Here is a 27,521-nt window from a genome sequence, read left to right as displayed (position 1 = left end):
GGTTCTCTTAAGAGTAAAGTTCAATTTTTTTATCATAATTCAGTCTCAATCTGGCATACTTTCAAGAGATTAAATGTTTTTTTAAAGAGACTAGCCATCAACTAGAAAGATTCATGACAGTAATATGCAGAATGAGTGCATAAGAATAAACACAACTTAGGAGGAGTTCTTCATTTTAACTAAAGAAGATGAAGACTTCTGAATCTTTGCCCATTTTTACAAACCAATCTCTTCTTGTAAAACTTTTGGATGCATTTGTTAGGCAATACATTTTTTTTGGTCATTTTTCAACGAAATCGACCTATAGACATATTAATTTTTGCTAATTTTAGAATTATCTGATTTTTAGGGAAGTGAGAAATCTGTAATTAAACTATAAAAGATTCAGTACAGATGCTATTGTATGCAGCATTATATACAGAATGAGATAGAGAAGAGCCTAGCTACTATAAAACAGGTATTTGTAATATTTGAATATAGGTTTATGGAAAGAATCCAACTGAATGATACATTTGATTACAACTGAGTGTTGGTTCTATTCACAGCATGTGTTTTTTTCTCAATGTACATTTATTTGTATTCTCCACCTCTAACCATGTAAATATATGCCAACGTTACCCAGGCATCCTTCTTCCCAAATATCAAGCTTATATACAGTTGTCTTTTGGACACTTCTACCTGGATTCCAGAGATGAGACTATTGTATATGGTTGTGCCGACTGTGTACTATATAACTCCAAAGTGAGGGTAGCCATTTTTATAGACGACCATATAAATATTACCTCTTGGAGTCGTGCAACACAGCTACCTTGTCCACAGACAAAAAACATCCAAAATTGAACTCAGTCTTTTTTCCCAGAGAAATAAAAATTTACATTCACAAAAAAAATGTGCTAATAGTTATAGCAGCTTTCTTTGTGATAGCTAAACACTGGCAACCATCCAGATCCATTTCAGTAGGCGAATAGCTAAACCAACTGTGGTGCATCCATACCATGAAATGACACTCAACAATAAAAAACAATGAACCATTGGGGTGCCTGGGTGGCACAGTTGGTTAATGGTCCAACTCTTGATTTCCGCTCAGGTCATGATATCAGGGTCATGGGATCAAGCCCCACATGGGGCTCCATGCTGAGCATGGAGCCTGCTTAAGATTCTCTTTCCCTCTCCCTCTGCCTTTCCCCACTCTTTCCCTCTAAAAAAGGAAGGGAGGGAGGAAGGGAAGGAGGAAAGAATTATTGTTATAAGCAACAGCCTGGATGAGTCTCTAGGGAATCATGCCAAGTGAAAAATGTCAATCCAAAAGGTCACATACTGTATGATCCCATTTAAATGATGTTATTGAGGTAACAAAATTAGAAATGAGGATCAGATTAGTGATTGGTAGGAGTGAAGGGTGTGGATATGGCTATAAGTGGTATCATGAGGGGCTCTGGGAACAATTCTTGACTGTGGTGGTGATCACGCAGATCTACATGTCATGTAGTTGCATAGAACTACACACACACGCGCGCACACACACACACATGCACGCACGCATACACACACATAACTGCATGGGAAACTGGTGAAATCTGAGTAATCTCTGTGACCTTTACACAATTTTCTAGTTTGATATTGTACTACAGTTCTACACAATGATACCATTGGGGGAGACTGGGTAAAGTGTACAGAAGACCTCTTTGGACAAGCTTTTTTTTTTTTTAAGATTTTATTTATTTATTTATCAGAGAGAAAGAGAGCATAAGCAGGAAGAGAGGTTGGCAGAGGCAGAGAATCAGGCCCCCTGCTGAGCAAGGGATCATGACCTGAGCCAAAGGCAGAGGCTTAACCCATTGAGCCACCCAGGCATCCCTGGACATGCTTTTTTTAAAAAAACTTCTCATCAAAGTATAATTATTATACTATATAAGTATATTATACTATATAAGTATAATTATTCTAAAATGAAAACTTTTAAAAATACTAAAATAGAGATTTTTAAGCAAAAACATCCTGACTTGTTGACATTCCTCAGTGTTTAACATAAAAGTTGGATCCTGCCTCGTGTGAGAAAAATTTAACTGAGAAGGTGATTTAATACCGCTTCTCTGATTAATGTGCAGGTAGAGTTTCTTCAATGATGGAAAGGTCAGAGGTTGAAAGGGGATCTCAGGGAGCAGTAGAAATACAGCTGGTCAAGTAAATCAGAAGTCATGGTCATCCCTGAGAGGATGCTGATAAGTTTGATCATACTCAGAGTTAAAAGAAAGAAGTAAATATGGGACTAAAGAGGTAAGTGCAAATTATTAAGGCTTAATACAGAAGGTCATAAATAATGCATTGATGTTGGCATTTCATTAAAATTCTGCCTTTGAAGGCAGCCTAACCAAGGTTTGAGTACCATCTTCCCATCATTCTTTGGATAATGTATTAAAATTGAACCTCTCTGAGGCTCTATTTCCTCATGGGTAAAATGGAGATTAATATTATATATTTCTTAAAGTACCTGTGAGAATAAAAGGGAGCAATGCATTTAAGTACATAGCATAGTTCCTGGAGCATAAGTACACAAAAAGATATTATTACCCTTTCTGCTTTCTCTAAAAAGAAAGGAAGGAAGAAAAGAAAGAAGAAAGAAAAAAAAGAAAAAAAAATCTTTAGCAAACCAGAAATAGAAGGAAAAATTTTTGACCTGTTAAAAGTTATATGTTTTTTAAAGCCAGTATTACAACTATTGGAGAATTATTTTTTAATTTTTTTTTCTGAAAGATTTTATTAAGTTATGTCCACACCCAGCATGGGGTTCAAACTCACAACCCTGAGATCAAGGATCACATGCTCCCCTGACTGAACCAGTCAGGTCTCCCAATGGAGAAACTTTAGATTCATTCTCTTTAAGATCAGACAAAAGATCATAATTCTCCCATCTATCATTAACATTTTATTGTCAGCTGTGATCAGTGGTATAAAGAAAAAATAAGTTAATGAAAAATGGAAGGATTGGAAAGGAGATAAAACTGTTATTATTTGGGGGCACCTGGGTGGCTCAGGGGATTAAAGCCTCTGCCTTCAGCTCAGGTCATGATCCCAGCGTCCTGGGATTGAGCCCCGCATTGGGCTCTCTGCTCAGCAGGGAGCCTGCTTCCCCCGCCCCTCTCTGCCTGCCTCTCTGCCTACCTGTGATCTCGGTCTGTCAAATAAATAAATAAAATCTTTTAAAAAAACCGTTATTGTATGGTGAGAATATAATTATCTGAAAAACAATGGCAACAGATTCAACAAACAAACCAAAGTATTACAGTTAATAAGAGAAATCAGCATGGTTGCCAGATAAAATATCAACCTACAAAAATTATTTATCTGCACAAATAATAACCAACTACAAAAGATAATCAAATGTGAGACTAGTCATAATGACAAAAAATATGTAAATATAAGGGTGAGAGTAACTAATGCCTTTATGAAGAAAATCTCTCATAAAAGACATAGAAGAACACAATATTATTTAAATAAATGAAAAAAATAGTCCATGCTCTTTGATGGGACAACTTATTATAAAGATGTTAGTTCTCAAAAAAAAAAAAAAAAGATGTTAGTTCTCCCCAGTTTAATCTATTTAACACAATACCAATCAAAATTCCAGCTGGATTGTTTGAAAACAATAACTCTAACTAAAATTTATATTGACAAATAAATGCCTATGAATGGCTAAGTCAACCTTATAAAGGAAGTGATAAGGATTGCCTCAGTAACAATAGAACTATGGAATAGAGTAGCAAAACAAATCAATGAAGGAAAAAGATTATTGGGGAAACCAGCTTTTGAAGAAAAATTTATTTGAAGAAAAATACAATCGAGACCCTATCTAACTCCACAAATACACACTTACTGTATTAAAGATCTAAATAGGAAGAGTAAAACAATGATGTTAAAAAAGAAAATATAAGAGAATATGTTTGTGACCTCACAATAGGGAAGAACTTCTTCTAAAAACTTGAAAAGCACAAACTTTAAAGAAAAACATTGCTTAGTTTGATACAGCACAATGAAGGAGTTCTGTTCAACAAAGGACAGCACTGGCAAAATTATTAGATAATGGAATTATGGGAGGAGAAACTTTCAAAAACAAACACAGAATTAACATCTAGAATGCAAAAAGGCATTCTGCAGATCACAAAGATGACACCACCAAACCCAAAAGAAAATGCATAAAGAACATGAACAGGCAATTTATAGAAAAAACTCAAAAAACTAGCAAGTATAGGACATGATGTTTAAAATCACTGATAATCAGAGATGTGCAAATTAAAATGGAGCTCTCACTTGACACTTATTAGACTGGCAAAATTTTAAAAAGATATAAAATACCAAATGTAGGCATGTGGTAATAGGAAAACAAACAATCTGTTGGTGGAAGAGGAGACAAAACATTTGCTTCAGAACTGTTTACGGAAACAGGATGATGAATGTAACCATAGGGCTCTTCATTACAGAAGCAGATAGGTAAAATGTGGTAGATATAAACTGTGGGATTCTGATACAGCAATTAAAAGCAACGAACTAGATTCACTCATGGCACTCGAATAGATCTCAGAAATATGTTGCTGAGTAGAAAAGTAGGGACCAGAATGAAATACAATATATAATAGGATACCATTTCCTTAGATTAAAATACACGCATATAAAAATGTTGCATATCTCACAATAACACAAACAAATGAAAAAATATAAACACACACATATATTAATTTGTTATTTATCAGGTGGAGAGACAAAGAGTAGGTTGTGAGGATAAAAAGAAATTAATTACCAACCAAAATTGATCAAAAAGAAAAGAGAAAACCTAGGTACACTGATAATCATTAAAGAATTGAATATGAGAGTGGGGCACCTGGGTGGCTCAGTCGGTTAAGTGTGGGATTCTTGAATTTGACTTGGGTCATGACCTCAGGGTCTTGAGGTCGGGTCCTCCATCGGGTCTCCCACTGAACTCTGTAATGGGGTCTACACTCAGCGCAGAGTCTGCTTGCCCCTCTCCCTCAGCTCCTCCCCCAACTCATATGCACATTCTCTCTCTCTCCCTCCTTCTCTCTCAAATAAGTAAATAAAATCTTTGAAAAATATTGAATAGGAGAGGACCACCTGAGTAGCTCAGTTGGTTAAGCAGCTGACTATGTCCAGCCCTGCCTGGGCTCCCTCTTCTGCCTGCTTCTCTCTCTCTGTCCTTCCCCCCTCCCTCGCCGCTCATGCTTTCTCTCACTCTGCTGTTTCTCTATCTCAAATAAATAAATAAATCTTTAAAAAAATATTTCATCCTATATAAAAATGAGCTCAAATGAAACCCAGACCTAAATATAAATCCTAAGACAGTAAAATTCTAGAAGAAAGGATTAGAGAAAATATTCTTAACCTTGGGTTAGGCAAAGTTTGCTTAGATGTGACCCCGAAAGTACCATCCATAAAATAAAATATTGACAAATTGAAAGCCATCAAAATTGAAGACTTCTGTCCTTTGAATGACTATTAAGATAATGAGGGAAAAAGGCCACAGACTTGGAGAAAATATTTGCAAATCACATTTCTGATAAAGGACTTGTACTAACGATTATTATGTTATCAGTAATAAGGAAACACACGACCCAATTTTCAACAATTGGACAAGATCTGAATGGATACTTCACCCAAGAAGATGCATGGATGGCAAATGCGCCCATGAAAAAATGCTGAACATTAGTAATTAGTTAAATACAAATTAAAACCACAATGAGTTGTTTCTGTACACTAATGACCAAACTAAAAAAATAATCTCTGATAATACCAAGTGCCGGTAAGACTGTTGAGCCACTACAACTTTCATACATTGCTGGTGGGAATGCAAAATGACACCACCACTCTGGAAAACAGCTTGACAGTTTCCTATAAAGTTAAACATATACCTACCATGCCACCCAGCAATCTTCCTCCTGGGTATTTCCCCACAAGAAATAAAGAACTAGGCTTCACAAAAATCTATATGCAATCTTTCATAGCAGCTTCATTTGTAATTGCCAAAATTTAGAAACAATCCTTTGACTGGTAAATAAATACAGTGCCATAGATCCATACAATGGAATGTCACTTGGCACCAAAAAAGAACTATTGAAATGCATCCCATGGGGGAATCTTAAACAAATTATGCTCAGCCAAAGAACCCAAACATTGAAACTATACATACTGTGTAGTTCCACTGATAGGACATTTGGACTAAGACAAAACTCTTGGTATGGAAAATCAGTTTCTAGGGACCCTGGATAGAGAGAGATTGACTACAAAGGGGCATCCTGTCCTATATCTTGTTCTTGGTGGGGATTATGCAATTCCATGCATTTGTCAAAACTCATAAAATTGTACATCAGAAAGAATGGACTTTACTGGATATAACTTTTAAAATAATTTTTAAAGGGAAAAATGGGCAACTTAAAACCGAAGAAATCCAAGTGGACAATAAGCTTATGAGAAGATCTTCAACCTTCAACCTTCCTTCAACCTTCAACCTAATATCAGGAAATGCAAGTAAAAAGCCCCATGAAATAACATTTCCTACTCACAAGGTTAGCAAAAACTAAGAAATGATTTTGAGAAAAGGAAACTCTTAAAAACTGCTGGTGTGTGTGTAAATTGATAAATTTTGGAGAGCCACTTGGTAGTGTTTTGTAAATTTGAAGATGCCCAGGCAATTCTGCTTCTTGATTTGTATCCTAAAGAAAATCTACCACATGTACACAAGGAGACGTCCATGCCCGAGAATGCTAAGTGCAGTATCATTTGTAATATCAAACAGTGGGAACAATTTATATGTTAGTCTAGAGAAAAATGTCTAAATAAATCTGACATATTGATATCATGGAATGGTCCACAGCATTTGAAATGCAGGAACAAAACCTGTGTCTATCAAATAAGTATCAATAACAAAATGGGGAGTGAACAAAACAAGTTGCAAAATAACACATATGGTATGCTATTTATATAAAGTCTGAAGACAATCAAAACAATGCTACATCTTGTATATTAAAAATACACACTTGGCAGGGGCACCTGAGTGGCTCAGTGGGTTAAAGCCTCTGCCTTCGGCTCGGGTCATGATCCCGGGGTCCTGGGATCGAGCCCCTCATTGGGCTCTCTGCTCAGCGGGGAGCCTGCTTCCCTTCCTCTCTCTCTGCCTGCCTCTCTGCCTACTTGTGATCTCTGTCTGTCAAATAAATAAATAAAGTCTTTAAAAAAAAACACATACCTGGCCGTAGTTTAAAAACTTGTAAAGGAATGATGTCCATTCAATTCAGGACAGTGGCTACCTCTAAGGAGGGTTGGAAAGGAATTCGATCTGGAGGAGATCGACAAAGAGATCTTCAACTGGATATATAATGTTTTATTCCTTTAAATAGAAATATGAAGTGGGGTACCTGGCTGGCTCAGTCGGTAAAGGATGCAAGTCTTGATCTTGGAGTTGTAGGTTCAAGCCCCATGTTGGGTGCAGAGATTAAGAATTTTTTTTAATCCTTAAAAATAAATTTAAAAAGTGAAGCAACTTTGGCAAAATGCTGAGAATTGATCTGTTTTCTTATTCTCTGTATGTTTCACAAAAATGAATACGTGGAAAAGTATTCATATAAAAGGTCCTACACCATCTCAAATCAACTCCCATAGCATCAGTGCTTCATGGGCCACACTTTGGAAAACAATACTTTAGAAGCTTAAAGTACAGACCACAGAACTTCGTTGCCTCTACCATGTACAAACTGTGTAGTCTTAGGAAAGTTGCTTAATATTTTTAAGCTGCAGTTCCCTCTTGGGTTGATTTCATTAATATTTGTCTCATAATGTAGTTGTGAGAATAAGATAATGACTTAAGGAGAGTCACAAAGGATAATGACTTCAAAGCAGTACATTTTCTGGGGGTGCCTGGGTGGCTCAGTTGGTTAAGCATCCGACTCTTGATTTCGGCTCAGGTTGCGATCTCGGGCTTGTGAGATGGAGCCCTGCGTAAGGCTCCATGCTGGGCGTGGAGCCTGCTTAAGATTCTCTCTTCCTCTCCCTCTGCCCTCCCCCTAGCCTCCCCCCAAAACAGGACATTTTCTGGCTAACAGGAAGTACTAAAAAATGGGAGTTGTTATATCATTTATTATCTAGGTGGAGAGGTCAAGAAAGACATTCTAGGAGATGTGACACTTGATTTGAATCTCAGAGGCCTTTGAAGAATTGATCAGTTGTGCAAGGGAATCAAGGCATGTTTTTGTACAAAAGGAACGGAATGGCATACGGCAGAAGCCTGGATCGAACTTGGGGAGCATCCATAAACAAAGCCAAGAGTTTCATTTTTGTAGCCCTGGTCTCTGATAATATTTCACCTCCAACCCTGAGTGTATCCTTTCCATAAGCCGGATAAATCAAAACACACTTTGGAGATGATGATGAATTGCTTTGAGATGAATGGAAGGAATGATGGCCTGTAGACTTGAACGGACTGTAGTCAAATGCTAAAAACAGACCTAGAGGGAAACATGGTGAACACATCTGAAGATGATCCCCCTTTTCCCTAGGTTTATTTCTCTGTTTTCCATAGCATCTCCATTTTCCAGACACACTTTCCAGATGCACTCTGGAAAACTAGTCTGTTAAAAGAGCATTACGCAAATTATAAAGCTTTAAACAAGATTGCTATAACTGAAGAAATGAGCTTTCTGTTGGGGTTCAGTGGCTGAGCAGTGGACTGGATCACTGCCTGCCTAGTTGGCTGGTTGAATTACGTTAATAACCGGACTGGGAACCTGAAGGTCTGGCTATTATGTTGTCTTAAGGAGCAGAACATCTTGGAATGATTCATATCAGTGCTTTAAATCTTAGACTTCATCACAGTCAAAAATGAAAATTGAACACAAAATGGCTGATGTGGCACTGCCATAGGGCTACAATCTGACTGTAACTTTTTTCCTTACAAATGATAAAAAAAAAAAAAAAATGGACCCAAGTGGGGAAAGTAATAAAGTAGCAAAAGAGCCTGTGGAAGAAATTAAAATTCTGTGGCCACACCGCCACAACATTATACCCCAACTGTCTGGCCAATCATATCATATTAGCAACCGTATATCAGACGGGTAAGACCAGTGAGCTAGAGCCAATTCTCTTTTCAATACCTATGTCCTCAGGAGAAAAAGGAGAAGCAGGACTCTCCAATCACATGTTCAGTGCTCTGAAAGGGATCGATATGGGAGCCAAGGCATTTTCCCCTTTGTTCCAAAACTCTGAAAATGATAATTGTTCAAAGATGTCAGAAATCAACAGAGAGCAAGAAGAGCAATGGTTATTCAACTAGTACTGAAGAGAGCTTACCAGAACAGTTGTAAGCAAGTCAGGCATCCTGGCATCCCAAATGACACAGGATGCAATTTCATGGTTTGGCTTGTCCCGTTTCCTGAATGCTGCCATAAATTCATCTCTTAAGTCTATTTGTTTGACAACCCCTGAAAGCATTCATAGAGCTGTCCTTTCAGGAAGCGTGAAATGCAGATTGCTAGTTTTCAATGAGTGAAAAGTTTCACGAAACAATTTTTTTTAAAGGTTGTGAGGCTGATTTTACTAAAATACATTAAATTTTTTTAACTTTATAAATTAACTTTTATTTCATTCAAGCCTTAAAACGTGCCTCCCTCCTGAAGGAAGAAGTTTCCCATTTTAGATGAAAGGGACTAGCATGGAGTCCCCTTGAGTAGCTGAGGTCACGCAACCAGGATCTGAGGTCTGAGATGATGAGATGGCCTGTGTCCAGGGTCAGTGTTGGCCCACAGTGAGGCCCTAACATCAAGATGTCCACTGTCCTCTCCATCAGGTCCAGGGAACAAGAGCCCTTCAAGCAGTCACCCCTCAGTCCTGGTGTCGTTTTCCATGGCTTCAGTCACCCGCCATCAGCTGTAATCTGGAAGCAGATACTCCTTCTATTGTAGCGTCAGAAGGTCACACTAGTAGCCTAACACTACGTCATCACACCTACGTTCTTCTCACCTCTTCATCGCATCAGGTAGACATTTTATCATCTCACATCATCCCCAGAAGAGTGAGTATAGTCTAGTAAGATATTTTGAGAGACAGGCTACATTTGCATAACTTTTACCACAGTATATTAATTGTTCCATTTATGGTTCTTAATCTCTTCTGTGCCTAATTTATAAATTAAGAGAATATAAATTAAGAGAATTGTGAGAATAAAACAATGACTTAAGGAGAATCACGAAAGATAATGACTTCAGGATAAGTATGTATGAGAAAAAAACAAAGGATATATAGAGTTAGGTATATCCTGGGTTTCAGGTATCCACTGGGGGTCTTGGAATGTATTCCCCTGAAGACAAGGGGGAGGCTACTGTACTTTAAGATGTGAATGTTGTGGAAGGACGCATCCTGCCTGGAAGTTTCGAAAAGCTCCTGCTCAGGCGGTGTGGAGATGAGGGTCACCACAGAGCAGTATCCACATCCTGGACTGGGAGCAGAGGCGGTGGGTCCGTCAAGGAAGTCCCTGCCCCCTGCAGATGCCTCAGGATGTCCCCAGTCACTACCCACCCCCACTCCCAGAGGTCTAGCAGATGATGATGGGCACCTCAGCTGCTGGGAAGTGCAGGACCTGAATCCCAGGTTTAGGCCTTTTCTCAGAGGCCCCTAGCAGTAGAAGCTCTTCCCGACCTTATTCGCATGGATGATGGTCTTCCCCACAGGGGAGGACCCTTTCTTACAGAAAGTGGACGTTGTGGGTCTAGATGATGGCCTTGAGTACAGAGTGTGTGGCCATGTGGGATGATAGCAGTAGAAAACCTCCACTAGGATGACCCCACAGATGACCACCCGGATGACCCCTTCTGAGGTGGTCGTAAAAGAATGACAGATCCTTTGGCACAGTCTGCAAGAGGGAAAGGGAAGCACCAACCATTGCTGGTGTTTCCCCACCCCCCATGCTGTGAATTTTTTGTTCTTACTATTGAATGTAAAGGCAAGCCATTTGTGGGCGCCCGGGTGCCACATTCCGTTGTCTGTCTTGGTTTGCTCTTGGTTTCGGATGAGGTCGTGATCTCAGGGTCGTGAGATCCAGCCCTATGTCGGGCTCTGCACTTGGCACAGAGTCTGCTTAAGACTCCCTCTCCCTCTCCTTCTGCCCCTCCCCCATGAGCGTGCTCTCTCTAAAATCAATCAATCGATCGATCAATCTTTAAAGGCAAGCTATTTCAGTATTAACTAGAACCCCAGAACCCTCAAGATGAGATGCAAAACAATGGGTACAAATGTAATATTAGAACACTTTAGGGCGCCTGGGTGGCTCCATGAGTTAAAGCCTCTGCCTTTGGCTCAGGTCAGGATCCCAGCGTCCTTGGATCGAGCCCCGCATCAGGCTCTCTGTTCAGCATGGAGCCTGCTTCCCTCTCTCTCTCTGCCTACCTCTCTGCCTACTTGTGATCTGTCTCTCTGTCAAATAAATAAAATCTTAAAAAAAGAAAAAGAACCTTTTATACTTTGTTGCCCGCATCTTTAATGACTTCTCAAGCACTTCATGTATATATTCGTTAATTTTCGTATCTGATTCTAAGGTAGCCAGAGAAGAAAACAGAAACTGAAACAAGTAATAGACTTTCTTACTCTCACATTGTGGGCTCCACAACAGGAAAAAGAGAGAAGTTAGGCGAGCCTATTTCTCTGGGTGATTAGGAGAAGCAGATGGAAAAATCCTTGAAGCCTAGACACTGGGAATCAAAGAATGTGGGAAAGAATTTGAGAAAGAAAATTCTTCATACTTTTAATTAAACAAACCATATAAATCAAAAGTGCACACAGAGCTGCCAAAAGGAGAATGTGCAGTCTTGGGAGTAGAAGCTGCTTGTTTTTACTTTATTGCCTTACGAAAGGCAGAGGGGCGGGGGGGCGGGGAGGGGAGGCTGGTTTGACAGAAGTGCTAAAAGTTCAGTGTTTTGAGTTGAAACATTTTTTTCTACAACCACTCCCAACAGGAGCTTTTATACATAAAATGTTGTCTCACATTCTTCAGCGTTTTCGGCATATTTAAACAACACAAGTGGAAATAAGTTCATTTTGGAAGCATGGTCCTATTTGTCTCTTGCCATAAGCCCTTTGCATGCTGGGTACATTAAAGCTGAAGTAATTCCAAGGGGTAATCATGGCCCTTCTGGTTGCAGAAAGAGAACAGGGACCATGTGCGGTGTGCTCCAAGATGTCACCTGCCACCGACTTTATCTTTATCTCCCAGGAAAGAAGCCTGTAAGAAGGCTATAAACAGCTCGTAAAACCACAATAGGAGCATTTTGTCAATCGAGAACTAAAGCAAATACTCATGTGAAATCCAAGACCACCAACTGAAAGGATCCGACTGTTCCGTCCTGAAGTCTTGCCTTACTAGTGTTTAAAGCTTGAAGGTGCCTTCTAGAATGCAATCCATCTTTTGGTCTGCTACCACCCTTCCAGTTCTGGGGGCTCTCGGACCCCTTTCCTCACTGATAGCCATGTGACATATCCACTCAATCATTCAACAGCTCAGTTCTGAAGCTGTGGAAGGCAACATCTCATACTTCACTCAACCCAAAAGGAACAGAAGTTCCTGTCCCCAAACCAGAAGTTTGGAGCCTTAGAGACCACAAACCTTTAGTGGACTAATTTAAATATTTTGTTTATTTTTCATATATTTAGACTGAGTAATAAAACATTATGTTCTTGTGGTAAAAAGGAGTTCAAATACAAAAAGTATTCATTAGAAAACAATAAAGAATACTTTCTTCCCTCAATACTGTTCCCCAAGAAAACTTAATAGCTGGGGAATAGCCTTGGAGAGCCTCTTCAGTGTTTATAAGGATATCTCTGCCTTGTCCAGATTTCTCTGTATTTTAAAAAAACAAATGGGATTGTAGTGTTCTGAAATTTACTTTTTAAAGTCTCATGTCATGAGCCTTTTCCGCATCAGTATACTTAGATGTATTTCATTTTTCAGCTTTTATGACGTCTTATTGTATGAACATACCATAATTCTTTAGCTAGTCCTCAACTGATTAATATATAAGTTTTTTGCCCAATGTTGGCTATTATAAACACAGCAGAAATGAAATATATGTAAATTTTTGTTTAAAAATTGCTTTTTATCTGATTATGAGAGTAGGATATGTTTACTATAGAAGACTTGCAGAACACGGGTCTTCAGTGACTTACAATGGGGTTATGTTCCAACAATCCCATCATAAGATGAAACTATCATAAATCAAAACCACATTTAATGTAATGTAATGTATCGAAAACACATTTAATGCACCTAACCTACCCAACGTTATAGCTGAGCCACACCTACCTTTTATGTGCTCAGAACACTTCCATCAGCCTATAGTCAGGCAAATGTAAATCTAATGTAAAGCCTATTATATAATAATGTTGACTATTTCATGTAAATCATTGAATACTGTACCAAAAGTGAAAAGCAGGGTGGTTATACAGAATGGGTGTAAGGGTATCAGATGTTTACTCTTGAGATCAATGACTGACTGGGAGCTACCACTGCCCCACATCACAAGAGAGGATTGTACCACATTATTGCTAGACAAGATTAAAAGTCAAAACTCCAAATATGGTTTCTACTGAATGTTTAATGCTTTTGCACCATCATAAAGTAGAGAAACCATAAGTCAAGCCATTGCAAGACAAACTGTACAGAAAATTGTAAATAAGATTAAGAACACATGGAATCCCACCACTAAAATATGAACATTGTTAACATTTTGGTATATAGTGCTGCGGTCTTTTATCTGGGCAAGAGAATAAAAGGATAGCTGTTTGTGTTATATTTTTTTTAAACTATAGTAGCACCAGATATAAGAAATCCTATTAGTAGTCTAATATGCATTCTCTCCCTCTTTCATACTGAAGAAATCCAATTCCACCCAGTATAGCAATGTTCTTAGCTAAAAACTAGTGTTTTCCAGTGTTCTTTGAAGTTAGGCGTAATCGTGTGTCATAGTTCTAAATGAATGAGACGTAAGGGAGAGTTTACTGGAGGTTTCTGGCAACATTTGACTTGCTTCAGCATCAGTTTCCCCTTGCTATTTCTTTTCTTTCTTTTTTTTTTTTTCCTCCTGACCTGGAGCAAGCATGTGGGGCTGGATATGGAGCAGCCATCTTGTGACCTTGAGGTGACAAGCATAAGGACAAAAGCCACAGGCCAAGGATGGTAAATGTAAAGACAGAAGGAGCCTGGGACATAGATGATGTTGTGGAGACAAGGCACAAGCTCTGGACATTCTATCTCCACATTTTTTTATTAGATGAGAAAAAATAAAACCCTATTTAAATAACCTACTCTAGTCAGGGTTCTACTAGAGACAACTAAACATAATTTCTGAGCTTCTGTATATGCAGGTCTCCTCCTCCTACTTCAGTCACTTGGCATTACACCATGAGCACTCTCCTCTGTGCCATTAAACGTTTCTTAAAAGCATGACTTCTAATCCTGTATGATATGTCTTTTTATGGGTGTATCGTTATTTATTGCCATTCAATTGTTGAGCTTTTAGGTTACCTCTAATTCCTAATTTAAACTTAAAAACAGAATTTATGTAGATAAATATTAATTTTGGTTACATATTTGTTTTCTTAAGATAAACTTTAGAATTGGGATTATGATGTCAAAGAGACAATTTCCAACATTTTAAGAAATATTGTTTCCTGGAATACTTTTTTCAAGTTAACTCTCTAAACTGCAGCCAAGTATTAGAATAGCATTCCTTTTTTTTTTTTAAAGATTTATTTACTTATTTATTTTATTTTTTAAAAAGATTTTATTTATTTATTTTTGAGAGAGAGTGCATGGGGCAGGGGGGAGGAGCAGACTGAGAGGGAAAGAGTAATTCAAGCAGACTCTGTGCTGAGCGTAGAGCCCGTTGTGGAGCTCAATCTCACGACCCATGAGATCACGACCTGAGCCGAAACCAAGTTGCCCAATTGACCGTGTAAGCCACGCACCCCTAGGATATCATTTCAAAACATATCCAACAACTCTTAAACATGTTTTTGGTTATTGATGGTAGAGGAATCATGGTATTTTATTATTGGTTTCAGTTTAATTTTTTAAATTTTTTAATTTTTTTATTGCTTTCATTTGTAGTTTTCAGTTGCTAGTTATAATAGTATTTATGTCCCTTCCATCATTTTACTCTCTTAACACACTATGAAAGAGAAGCATTTCAAACACATTATAATCATATATTATTAAAAACAAAGTCTCCAAGTCACATTACAGTTTTCAGACACACTGCTATTAAAATTATTACAGCATAATGAACCCATGATTTCCCTGCATGTTTAACAAGTGAGTAAGTGATTAGCCCAGTTCCGTGGTGATTACAGACTCTGTTCTGATGTCCTTCAATCTTCACATGCACATTTATCTTCTCTAGATGCATCACTGGGATATTATTCTGAAGTAATGGTAATTTCATAGTAACAAATAATATAAATGCCCACATGAGGCAAATGTTATCCTCAGTGCTTTTATATGTATTAATTCATTCAAACTTCCTAACAAGCCATGAAGCAGGTGCTATTATTATTCCCACCTTACAAATGAGGACCCTGAGGCACAGAGAGGAAAAGTAACAAGGCCCAATTTCATAGTTTCTAAGTGGTGACACTAGCTTAGGAACTCAGTGGTCAGGGTCTAGAACCCATGTGGACCATTGTTATATGGTGTTGTTTTATCAGCCACTGCTGTGGTTTTATTAGAGTCATCAAAGAGCGGGAGAGTCTTTTGCAATGTATTTGAATGTGATCACAACTCTGCCCTTAACAGGGTTCTCAGGGGTGGCTTTTAATCACATTCATGAACTTGCTGTTTGAACCTAGATCAGCCCTTTAACTTTCCTGAGTCTTGGTTTCTGAGCTGCATTTCTTTCAGTACAACATGTCTGGCTGTTTTGGTGGTCTTATGCCTGAAAATTATTTACTTTGTTGTGGCCCAATCAGCAGTTCTGTAATCAGTATCAATGATAATTAGAAAACCCCAAATCCATCCGAAAATGATTGATTCTGTAGCTCATGTTGACATGGCCCTTAGTCGCACGGCAGACTTCAGGGAGAGCTGGTTGCTCCCTAGAGCTGTGGACCTGCCAGGAGGGAGCAATAGGAAGGGGAAGCTTGAGGAGAGCCCAGAGGGAGGACAGCCCAGCTGCTGAGGTTGGCAAGCAAAGACAGCTTCCAGAAAGCTCTTCTATGCTGAGAAGGAAAAGTTAAGGAGTGCCTGGGTGATTCAGTCAATGAGCATCTGCCTTAAGCTCAGGTCATGATCTCAGGGTCTTGGGATTGAGCCCCGCATCGGGCTCCCTGCTCAGCGGACAGTCTGCTTCCTTTCTTCCTTTGCCCCTCCCGCTCTGTTTGTGTTCTCTCTCTCTCTCTTTCTCTCTCTCTCTCTTTCTCTCTCTCAAATACTTAAGTATTTTTTAAATTGTTTTTATTATGTTAGTCACCATACAGTTTTGTTTTGTTTTGTTTTGTTTTAAAAGAAGTCGAAATACACAAGAGCATCTCTTTGTTCACCACCGTGGCCACACCTGAGAACAGTGGGAGGCTTTTAAGGACTTGGCTTTTATGAAAGTCACCATATCACTGTTCTTTCCGCACCCCAAACCAAAGTGTGCCATGTCCTGGGAAAATTTCACAGAAAAACGATTTATTGGTTATAATGAATAAGGTGAACAGGTATTTTGAGACTTCAACTCTCTGTTGTCAGTATATTTGCCCCTTCCTCTTCCCTCCATCCAAGCAGATGGCTGGCTCTGTTCTCATCGCCTGAAGGGAAAGAGGGAGGGCACCTTAGCAAAAAACAGAAGGAGCTTGCAATTTCAGGGATTCAAAAAGTCTAAGCTCATAGAGGAAGAAATCCCACAGGGATAGAAGTCCTTTAAAACAGAGAAAGGGAAAAGGCTTTTCTTCACACTAGAAATGGATTCTTCCAAGCGGGGGGAGAGGAATGAAGTCGAAACATAAGAAATTCTTCAAGACAACCAAGGATCTTTTTTTTTTTTTTTAATTTTTTTTTTAATTTTTTTTTTCAGCATAACAGTATTCATTATTTTTGCACCACACCCAGTGCTCCATGCAATTCGTGCCCTCTACAATACCCACCACCTGGTGCCCCCAACCTCCCACCCCCCACCCCTTCAAAATTCTCAGATCATTTTTCAGAGTCCATAGTCTAAGACAACCAAGGATCTTTTACTTCATTTCATAGCACTTGTAGCAAGGAAGCATCCAGACCCTAGAAAAAAATGGCTGTGAGCTGTTCTCTCCACACAGGTCTACATATGAAGATGACAAAATTTTCTGGGCCCCAAGGGCAGTAGGAAGGAAGCCAAAGATCTCTGACTCAAAGAAACCATGTGGGCCAGGAGAGTGGACACCTTACCAGTAACCTATATCGACCTCTGATGGATAACTACATGCCCGTCCTTTCATCTCATCACTGCTATCTCCCCGATTACCCTCCCCCAACACCTTGGCACCATTTAAGAGGTTGACGGTGTGATATTGACAACCTTGAGAAGATCCTTTTTTTTTTTTAAAGAGAGAGAGATCACAAGTAGGCAGAGAGAGAGGAGGAAGCAGGCTCACTGCTGAGCAGAGAGCCCAATGCGGGGCTCGATCCCAGGACCCTGAGATCATGACCGGAGCCAAAGGCAGAGGCTTAACCCACTGAGCCAGCCAGGCGCCCCCAACCTTGAGAAGATCCTAAGAAGGATTGAAGTTAGTGGAGTTTTTTTTCCCCAAAAGCCCCCTATCATTGAGCCTTTGATGCTCAACGTCTGAAATACAGATGTGAGGGAAAGTAGTTATATATATATATTTTTAATTTTTTATTTCTTTTCAGCATAACAGTATTCATTGTTTTTGCACCACACCCAGTGCTCCCTGCAATCCGTGCCCTCTCTAATACCCACCACCTGGTTCCCCCAACCTCCCAACCCCTGCCCCTTCAAAACCCTCAGATTGTTTTTCAGAGTCCATAGTCTCTCATGGTTCACCTCCTCTTCCAATTTGCACAACAGTATTTTGATTGAGGTCTGAGAGTCATATAGGCTATAGCCATTTTATGGGTCAATTCTCCCAGCCCCACCTTTTTTTTTTTAATCATGCAATGATTCACTGTAGTGTTTTTTGCTCTGCCCAAGAGAAAGAGAGAAAAAAAAGAAAATTCCAACAGAAGGGAATTTATCCCATATATGATAAAAAGGCTTAAATAACTGTATCTTAAGATTTGGGCAGTAACTTCTACCCCTAACTCATATGCACATTCAGGGCTACACAAAGCTATACCCAAACAAAAATCAATTTTGGAATGTTGAACTTAGTATGAGCTGGCTTCTCCACGACTTGAACTTATGATGCCAGGAAGTTCAGCTATTTCAAATCTGAAAAGAATATCACCAAGCCACACCTTTCAAAAAATGTTATTAACATATGATTCTTTCCTAAACAAGGGAAGATGGGAAATCTAGTTGCATTCACAAAGAATGTATGAAGACTGCCAAGAAAGCAAATAATTTTTGGAAGTCACCCTTATTTGGAAATATTCTAGTCATAGAACCATGGTTGTTTAAACAAAAGCATCCACCATATCTCCCTTTGAAAATATGTACTTCCAAAATATATGAGAAGAACTAAATACTGTGTTACTCAGTTCTCCTTTGATTTACTTGAAAATAGCTTGGATTAAAAAAAAAAAAAAAAAGATAAAGCCCGCCAAGAACTACAAGTAGCTTCCTGTAGGCAATTGTGATGTAGTGGAAAAGGCAAAACCTCTGTAGTCAAACAGACCTGTTTTGGAAGTTTGGCTGCACTCTTAACTAGCTGGGTGACCTTGGGCAAGTAACTTTATCTTCCCTATGATTCATCTGCAAATATAATTAAATTTTATTAAATGAGAAAACAGATGTGAAAGTGCTCATTGAAGGATAGTTCCCCCTAGGCCCCAGTGGAAAAACAGAATAGTTATACACGGTTATTATAATATAAAGTAATAAACAAATACATGTCTTAGTACGTGTGCCAAACTATTTACATGAGTTTGAAAAAGCTTGACAATGGAACGTGATGTTTGGCCAAGTGCAAAATTATACACTGGAGTGAGATGCATTGAAATGAATTCTATTTATTTGACTTTAAATTGCTCCTATAAAAATCATTTTTAGGGTCAATGGGTGCTTTATGAAATGTGCTGTCGGCAAGACATCTAGAAATTCTAATGTATAAAAATGTTGGGTCTCGTTATTTCTAAGGGAATTATGAGAACAAGATCAATGAAAAGAAATATCCACAGTTTCTACTGTTTTAGCCTCCAGCCTAAAAGGAGCAGATGAGGTGACTCTGAGTAGATCGATGGCAAAATTATAAAGTAGCCACCCGACCTCAAGGCATTCTCTTAGTTGTCCAATAATTTCATGATGTCCCTAGCTGTGCTGAAATAATTGTGCCAAGGAACCTATGCTCTACTCTAATTAAGCCTTATCATCTAGCGTTCAACAAACTATGGAACAGGGGCCAAACTCAGACCACTTTGTTTTTGTAAATAAAGTTTTATTGGAACACAGCCATGCCCATTCAGCTATGTGTTATGACTGCTTTCATACCACAGCAAGCAGAATTAAGTAGTTGTAGCAGAGACCATCTGGCCCACAAAGAATGAAATATTTACTATCTGGATTGTTACAGAAAAATTGTGCTAATCTCAGCTCTAACCCCTAACAACCCACTTGTTCCCTAAAATCAAAGGCAATATATTTAACCTATCCATGGGATATTTTCATTTTAAGATGACCATATTAACTCCATCTGTAGATTGCCTGGGAGAAAATTTCTGAGCAGAGAGAGAGAAAGAGTTCTCTTTGTGCACCTGGCTCATGCTTATTCCCTTTCCAAAATAATAAAAGTCAGTGGTGTGACACCGTATGTTGCAAAGTTTGCCAAATTTTGACTTCGGGGTGACTGTAGACTTTGCATTGTAGCAAAGGCATGTGGAGGCTAATCTTCAGTTAGCTGACTTTATTTTACTTAAATAAACCTTATTATAGCCAAAGTCAGCTTTGGGGAGTGATGGGGGACATCCACCAGTCTCTAAAGAGACCTGCTCTGAAATAACATGGCTGAAATGTATTAGCTGTCCAACATTCTTTGTCAGATTTTGAAAACCTTGAGAATCAGAGCAATGATATTTCTTGGAATACTGAACAATGAGCTAGAGCCCTGTTGAGTCTCATAAACCTTCCTCCCAAATCAGAACTGACAATCAGTCGGATTCAACCCATAGTTCATCCTCCCAAATAATGTGGTTTGAATGATAAGGAATCCAAATGAAGTAAAACAGTGACTGAAAAAAGGGGAGGAAGACGAGTCAGGGATCGGGGCAAAATCTCCATTCTGAGTGCGCAGAAGTTCAAGATGGACCATCGCTGCTATAAGCATGGAAAAGCTTTCACTTACTTGTGTCAGAGGGTCTTTAATACAAAAAGCTGGAGGAGAGAAAGTCAAGATTAGTCTGGCTTTCTTTCCTCCTCGTGGACACATTCCAAGGTAAAGTTCAAGCTAATGCTAGTCTTGGTTATTTAGTTATCTAATGCCTGCAACAAAAGTAAAGCCCTCTCCATATTTTTCCTGAGGAGTTGCAGATTTTAAATATATTTTCAAATAAAAGCGGTAGGGGGAAGCTTCTTTTTAAAAATAGGATCTAAGGGGCACCTGGCTGGCTCAGTCGGTAGAACATGTGACTTTTGATCTTGGGGTTGTGAGTTCAAGCCCCACACTAGGTGTAGAGTTTACTTAAAAAACGATAAGCAAAAATAGGATCTGAATAAATGTCAGCAAAGTTGAGAGTCTCGGCACTGAGGAAGGGGAAATTTTAAATGGCAAATTAGTATATCTTTAGCCACAAAGCCACATATAATGACATAGATTCATACTTTTCACAAATAGCTCTTTCTCAATTCTAAATCTGGTTCTACCATTTGGTTGGTAAGAAACTTCATTTCTCGGTTTTTCTCTGAGACAGGGAAAAAAAGAAAAACCAGAATGAAAGCTATTCCTGGAACAATGTGGCAATTTTAGGACTCTAGGTTCTAAGTTATGTTATAAGCCTATCCAGGTATGTGCTTATCCTTTTGGAGGAAAAGAAAAAGGGGCTTTTGCCGCAATCACTGGGGGAATTTTGATACCAGACATGTCAGAGCAAGGCAATAGGACAGTCTCTAAGCATCAGGAGCGTCACCACTGATTGGGTCAGTAATTCTTTTGGAGAGCCCAAGTAATGAAATGCCACCAGGTTTTAACAATGATGTAGGGACAATAGCCATCCATCCGACAGGCTTAGGGACAAGAACCACCGGAGTTGCACAAGGGGTATGTGTCCTTAAAGCTGAGTAGGGCCCTTTCAGGCAGCTGTGGATGAGGGGACTTGGACCATGTCTCCCAGGAAGGAAGACACAAAGAGAACAACACTATAGGCAGAGAACTGGAATCGTACTGAGTTCTCCCAGTGTCTGCACTTAAGGCCAAGTTCACCTTGTCTAAAATAAGACAACTTGGGATTTTCAGGAGGCCATGTCAACTGGTCATCAGGAATCAGGGGAGACAGTTTTAACTTATACACAGATGGAGAAAGCAGAGGGCTTTTTAGACTGTGAATCACATCATGTGAACCTTTTTCAATGGGTTCCAATCTCTTCGGAACCAAATCCAAAATCTGAATCATGGGCCAATATGTTTGTTATCCTGACTACTTCTCAGACCTCTTGTCTCACTTCTTTGAACATCCTGCTCTGGGCATGCTCTTGTCCTTGTCAGAACATGCCAAACATATTCTTGCCTCAGGACCTTCAGATTTGCTGCTCTCATGGTCTGGAATGTTCTTGACTTGGACCTTTGCAAAGTTTACCTTTTCACTACATTGATGTCTCTCATCACACATCACCAGCTAAGAGAGGCTGCCCCTGACTTGACATAAAATTCACTTTATCCCCTCATCCCGCCTTAATTTTCCTTCTAGGGGTGCCTGGGTGGCTCAGTGAGTTAAGCCTCTGCCTTCGGCTCAGGTCATGGTCTCAGGGTCCTGGGATGGAGCCCGCGTCAGGCTCTCTGCTCAGCAGGGAACCTGCTTCCCTTCCTCTCTCTCTCTGCCTGCCTCTCTGCCTACTTGTGATCTCTGTCTGTCAAATGAATAAATAAAATCTTTTAAAAAAATTTTTCCTTCTAGTAATTATCACCATGTGATGATAGGATACCTATGTGTTGACTAATTTATTACCTGTGCCTCGCCAGGCCACAAGTTCCATGAAGGCAGGAGACTTGGTTTTGCTCATGCCTTACCCCGAGACTTAGAATAGGGCCTGGCACATAGTGGATATTCAGCTAATATTTGTTGACTGAATAAATGAATTAAAGCAGATATTCAAATGAATCAACTTTTGTAGAAATTTCGTTTCTAAACCGGGCGAGCCTTAAAATAGCAAAAACAGTTACACGTGGGAAAATCAAAAGTTGTTTTTTTTCTTTTTAACAAGGTTACAGGCCCAGCATGGAGCCCAGCATGGGGCTTGAACTCACCACCCCAAGATCAAGACCTGAGCTGAGCTCAAGAGTCAGCTGCTTAACCGACTGAGCCACCCAGGGGCCCCCAAATAAAAATTTTTGACACTTCTGAAAAAGTAAATGCTGTAAATGATCTTTGCCATTTCACAATTGAACCCACATTTCCACTTCACCCTCCATGTGATCATTTAAGCTTGGTCCCTCTTCAGTAGCAAGACATAGAGTTGGGGGGCACCTGGGTGGCTCAGTTGTTAAGCATCTGCCTTCGGCTCAGGTCATGAACTTGGGGTCCTGGGATCGAGCCCCGCATCGGGCTCCCTGCTCCGTGGGAAGACTGCTTTCCCCTCTCCCACTCCCCCTGCTTGTGTTCCCTCTATCACTGTGTCTGTCTCTGTCAAATAAGTAAATAAAATCTTTAAAAAAAAAGACATAGGTGGATAGAATGTCTGTTACTGGTGTCAGAATCTCTAAACACCCTCACTTTGGCAAGGCTGGAGAGAGAGCTATTGAAATGTCTCTTGTTCCAAAGAATCCCAGAAATACCAGACAGGATCACCCTTTTGGAAAATTAGACCCACGGAGATTGTTGGTCTATTTAAACAGACTCAAGCCCCAACTTACTACATTAGCACTCAGTACTCTTCAACTGCACACGCTTGTATCTGAAGTAGCTTGTGCCCCTTAATCGGTAGAAGAGCCTCATTTGTTTATGGAAACGCTGTGATGCCCTGAACAAATCCAAGGGCTTCCTCTGGAGCACCTTGGAGAGAAAGCTGGCAGGTTCCGGCTGCTCTGTGGGCCTGTGGAGCAAAGACTTTTATCTCTATCAATAAAACTCACCAGCTCAGCCAAGTATGGACAGTGACACCATAATTAGCTCTGCTGTGCACCCAAGTGAACAAACGCTTCCTGAAGTATCTTACTTTACTCTCTTTGGGCATCCCATGTTCTACTTTGATCAAATTGGACCACTTCCGGGGCGCCTGGGCGGCTCAGTCGGTTAAGTGTCTGTGGTTAAGCTCAGGTCGTGATCCCAGGTACCTGGGATCGAGCCCCACGTTGAGCTCTCTGCTCAGTGGGGAGCCTGCTTCTCTCTCTGCCTGCTGCTCCCCTGCTTGTGCTCTCTCTCCTCTGTCAAATAAGTAAATAAAATACTTTTTTGAAAATTGGACTACTCCCCTTTACTGACCATTCCCTGTGTTTTCCTGCCTTAATACATTTGGTCCTATTGCTCCCTCCCTTGTATATAGGTTTTTTTTCCCCCATATATCTATCATAGTAAACTACATACAGTAAACTATAAGTCCATTCATTCCCTCAAGCACAACCTCACATCAAAGAGGAAAAAAAGTAAGTAAATGAGTCCAAAGATCTGGTCAGAAATTTCATTGCTAAAACATGTAGCACACCAAAGTGTCAGTTTTACTCTATGATAACTTTAAAATAAAATAACAATATACCATCAACGAAGTATACAGGACTCAAAGACATATTCTATTTTTCCCACAATGACTATCTTGATGCCTTATATAAAATAATGAGGACCAAATTCTCCCACCAACCCCCAAAAAGTTGGTGCCCCAGGTTTGCAAGCATGTGCTTAGACTGTCTATTGGGTAAACCAGCACTGTGTAAGGAGAGATCCACACTGTTCCCTCCGATTTTAGAATCCTAATGACAATTATTTCTTTCCTTTTTTTAAAAAAAGATTTTATTTATGTATTTGTCAGAGAGAGCACAAGCAGAGGGAACAGCAGGCAGAGGGAGAAGCAGGCTCCCCACTGAGCAAGGAGCCCCATGCGGGGCTGGACCCCAGGACCCTGGGATCATGACCTGAGCCAAAGGCAGAGGCTTAACCCACTGAGACACCCAGGCGCCCCTATAATTATTTCTTTAGTGCAATACAGGGCTGAGGAACGTCCAGAAGTAAGGTTGTCTTGAGTAGAAGTATGAAGGATATTGCTCTTATGCCGATGTCCAGAGAAGATAGCTGTTGCCACAGTGTGACTTGAGGGCCACTGCAGAAGTCTGACCCTACTGACCTGTACTTCTCACCATATACTCAATCTTCATGGCACTTCAAAAGAAGAAATGAGCAGCTTACCTGGATTGATGCATCCTGCTATGTCAGAAACATAACATCTGTAGGAATTTGTTTACTTAACTAAAATACACTCTTTGAGTAAATCCAGACTTAAGCTTACTTTAAGTTTACTTCCTAAAGCCAGACGTAAGGCCGGCCAACCATGATGGAGCAGGGAGGTCGGCAGGCGGAGGGAAAAGCTGAAACGTGGTTCATATGAGTTCTGTTTAAATGTGTTGTTCAAGTGATGCTAAGGAGTAGCTGAGTTATATAATATCAAACTATTTTTAAGGGAGAGTTTAGATCAGAAAAAAAATGCTCTTGCATGTATCAGATCGCTTGCACAGGACCAAATGCACAGCCGGCAAATTACAGATGGAAAATTTCGGAAAAGCAAAAGCAGAGGTTGAAAAGCTCCCTCTTCAGGGAAGGGCTGGTCAGCAGGGAGGCAGAGGAAGGAAAGGAGTGGTTTATGCTGTGGGGATGGATTAATTTTTCTATTGCGGAGGCTTGGGGGGATGAGACAGATTTGTCCTTGGCTTGCAGATAAAAAAAGACGGTTCTGGGAAAGACAGCCAAGTGCCACAAGATGCTTAAAGCAGTCACAGTCCTTTCTCTAGGGTAGCTAAGCTCATCGTGTGGAATGGAGGGAGATAGGCAGGGGTTTTGCCGCTTGATTGAACTGCTAAAAGTCTAACTCAACAGCTGGAAAGAAACAGCCCCCAAAACTCATCAATAGATGAATGAATAAGCGAAGTATGGTGTACACTTGCTGCGAAATCTGATTCGGCCACACAAAAGGAATAAAATACGGAGAGATACATGCTACAACATGGATGAACTTGATAACGTTGTTCAGTGAAACAGCCAGACGCAAAAGGTCACAGGTTGCTGGATTCCGCTTCTGTGAAATGTCTAGAATAGGCAAATCCAAACAAACAGAAACCAGATTAGCAGTTGCCGGGGGTAGGGGATGGGAATTTGGGAGCAACTATTTAATGGGGATGGGGTTTCCATTTGTGCTGATGAGACATTTTGGAACTACATAGTGCCAGTGGGTATACAGTATTGTAAACCACTTAATTGTTTACTCTCAAATGGTTAATTTTATGTGAATTTCCTCTCCGTATAAAAACTATTTAAGCTCTCCTCAAATTACAGGGGGCTCTGACTCTAACATTCAATATTGAAGGTTAGATAGTTCTTTTTAAGCTGGCCTTACACCAAAATCAGAAAATAATATTGAAGGGTTCATGAGAACCATAGCTAATTGTTTTTATTTATTTTAAAAAAAAACTTTAAATCCAGTATAGTGAACATACAATGTTATATTAGTTTTAGGTATACAATATAGTGATTCAACAATTCCATACATGTCTCAGTGCTAATTATGGTAAGTGTACTCTTAACCCCTTTCACCTGTTTCACCCATTCCCCCACCCACCTCCCGTCTGGTCACCACCAGTTTGTTCTCTGTAGTTAAGAGTCTGTTTTTTGGTCTGTCTCTTTTTTTTCCCCTCTGCTCATTCATTGTTTCAAAAATTCTACTTGTAAGGGAAATCATACGGTATTCGTCTTTCTCTGACTGATTCACTTCACTTATCATTATGCTCTCTAACTGCATCCACGTTGTTGCAAATGGCAAGATTTCATTCTTTCTTATGGCTGAGTAATATTCTATTATACATATATAGATGTGCAATAGAATATTGTATATATAATGTATGATATATATATGTGTATATATATATATCACATCTTCCTTATCCATTCCCCTATCAATGGACACCTGGGCTGCTTCCATGTCTTGACTATTGTAAATAATGCTGCAATCAACATAGGGGAACATAGATATATTTGTGAGTTAGTGTTTTTATATTCATTGGGTGAATACCCAGTAGTAGAATTACTGGATCATATGGTAATTCTATTCTTCATTTTTTTGAGGAACCTGCATCCTGTTTCCCACAGTGGCTGCACAAGTTTGCATTCCTATCAACAGGGCACAAGGGTTCTTTTTTCTCCACATCCTCATCAACGCTTCTTGTTTCTTGTGTTATTTTCGCCATTCTGACAGGTGTGAGATGATATCTCATTGTGTCATATGTGTGTGTGTGTTTTGACCGGACTAAGTGGCCTTACTGGGGGAAAGCCAGGACTACAATGGATTTTAGAATTGGCACTGGGGCCTTTCTTCTCGCCAAAGGTGGGCAACAACATTGACAAAGCGCCGGTTGTATACATCCACCGCCTGGCTCGGCCTGTCTCCTTCTGTTTGTCCTGTTTGGCCGCCTTGGGAGTCTGCCCTCTTACTCTCCTGGCATGGGCTGGGGAACCATGGACTTCACCTCCAAGCATGTGGCCGGCTACTGCTGGGGTGATCAGAGCCTCCACTCCACACCGACCCAGGGTAGCCTTATCCTCTAATGGTGTGCCTGCCAAGAGCACAACTTGAGCTTCTGGAGCGATGCCCTCCAGTGAGGCTACAGGAGCCTTGATCTGGGTGACCACCTCCTGGCCGGTCACCTTGAGAGTATGTAGCTCCTGGGCTTGGACAAGGAGCTGCATGTCAGCTACCCACCTGTGGCCACCACAGCCCCTGCCACCTCACTGGGGCTTTGATCTGCATTTCCCTGTTGAGGAGGGATGAGGAGAGATGTTGAGCATCTTTTCATGTGTCTGCTGGCCATCTGGATGTCTTCGTTGCAGAGATGTCTGTTCATGTTTTCTGCGCATTTTTATTTATTTTTTATTTTTTTTAAAAGATTTTTATTTATTTATTTATTTGACAGAGAGAGATCACAAGTAGGCAGAG

General features: G+C 40.0%; 1 protein-coding gene across 1 annotated transcript in view; it reads right to left on the bottom strand.

Annotated features, from left to right (window-relative positions):
- Positions 1-27,277, bottom strand: part of LOC125091443 (FAU ubiquitin-like and ribosomal protein S30) — a 74,794-nt gene extending 47,517 nt beyond the window's left edge. The window contains exon 1 of the mRNA XM_047715098.1: positions 26,849-27,277. Coding sequence (XP_047571054.1) covers positions 26,849-27,274 — 426 coding nt within the window. The 5' untranslated portion in view covers positions 27,275-27,277. The remainder of the gene's footprint in view (positions 1-26,848) is intronic.
- Positions 27,278-27,521: the final 244 nt, after the last annotated feature.

This window comes from Lutra lutra, chromosome X (genome assembly GCF_902655055.1).
Source record: "Lutra lutra chromosome X, mLutLut1.2, whole genome shotgun sequence".
Taxonomy (NCBI): Eukaryota; Metazoa; Chordata; class Mammalia; order Carnivora; family Mustelidae; genus Lutra; species Lutra lutra.
The sequence above is the reverse complement of the archived record's forward strand: the minus strand, read 5'-3'. Positions and strand labels throughout refer to the sequence as shown.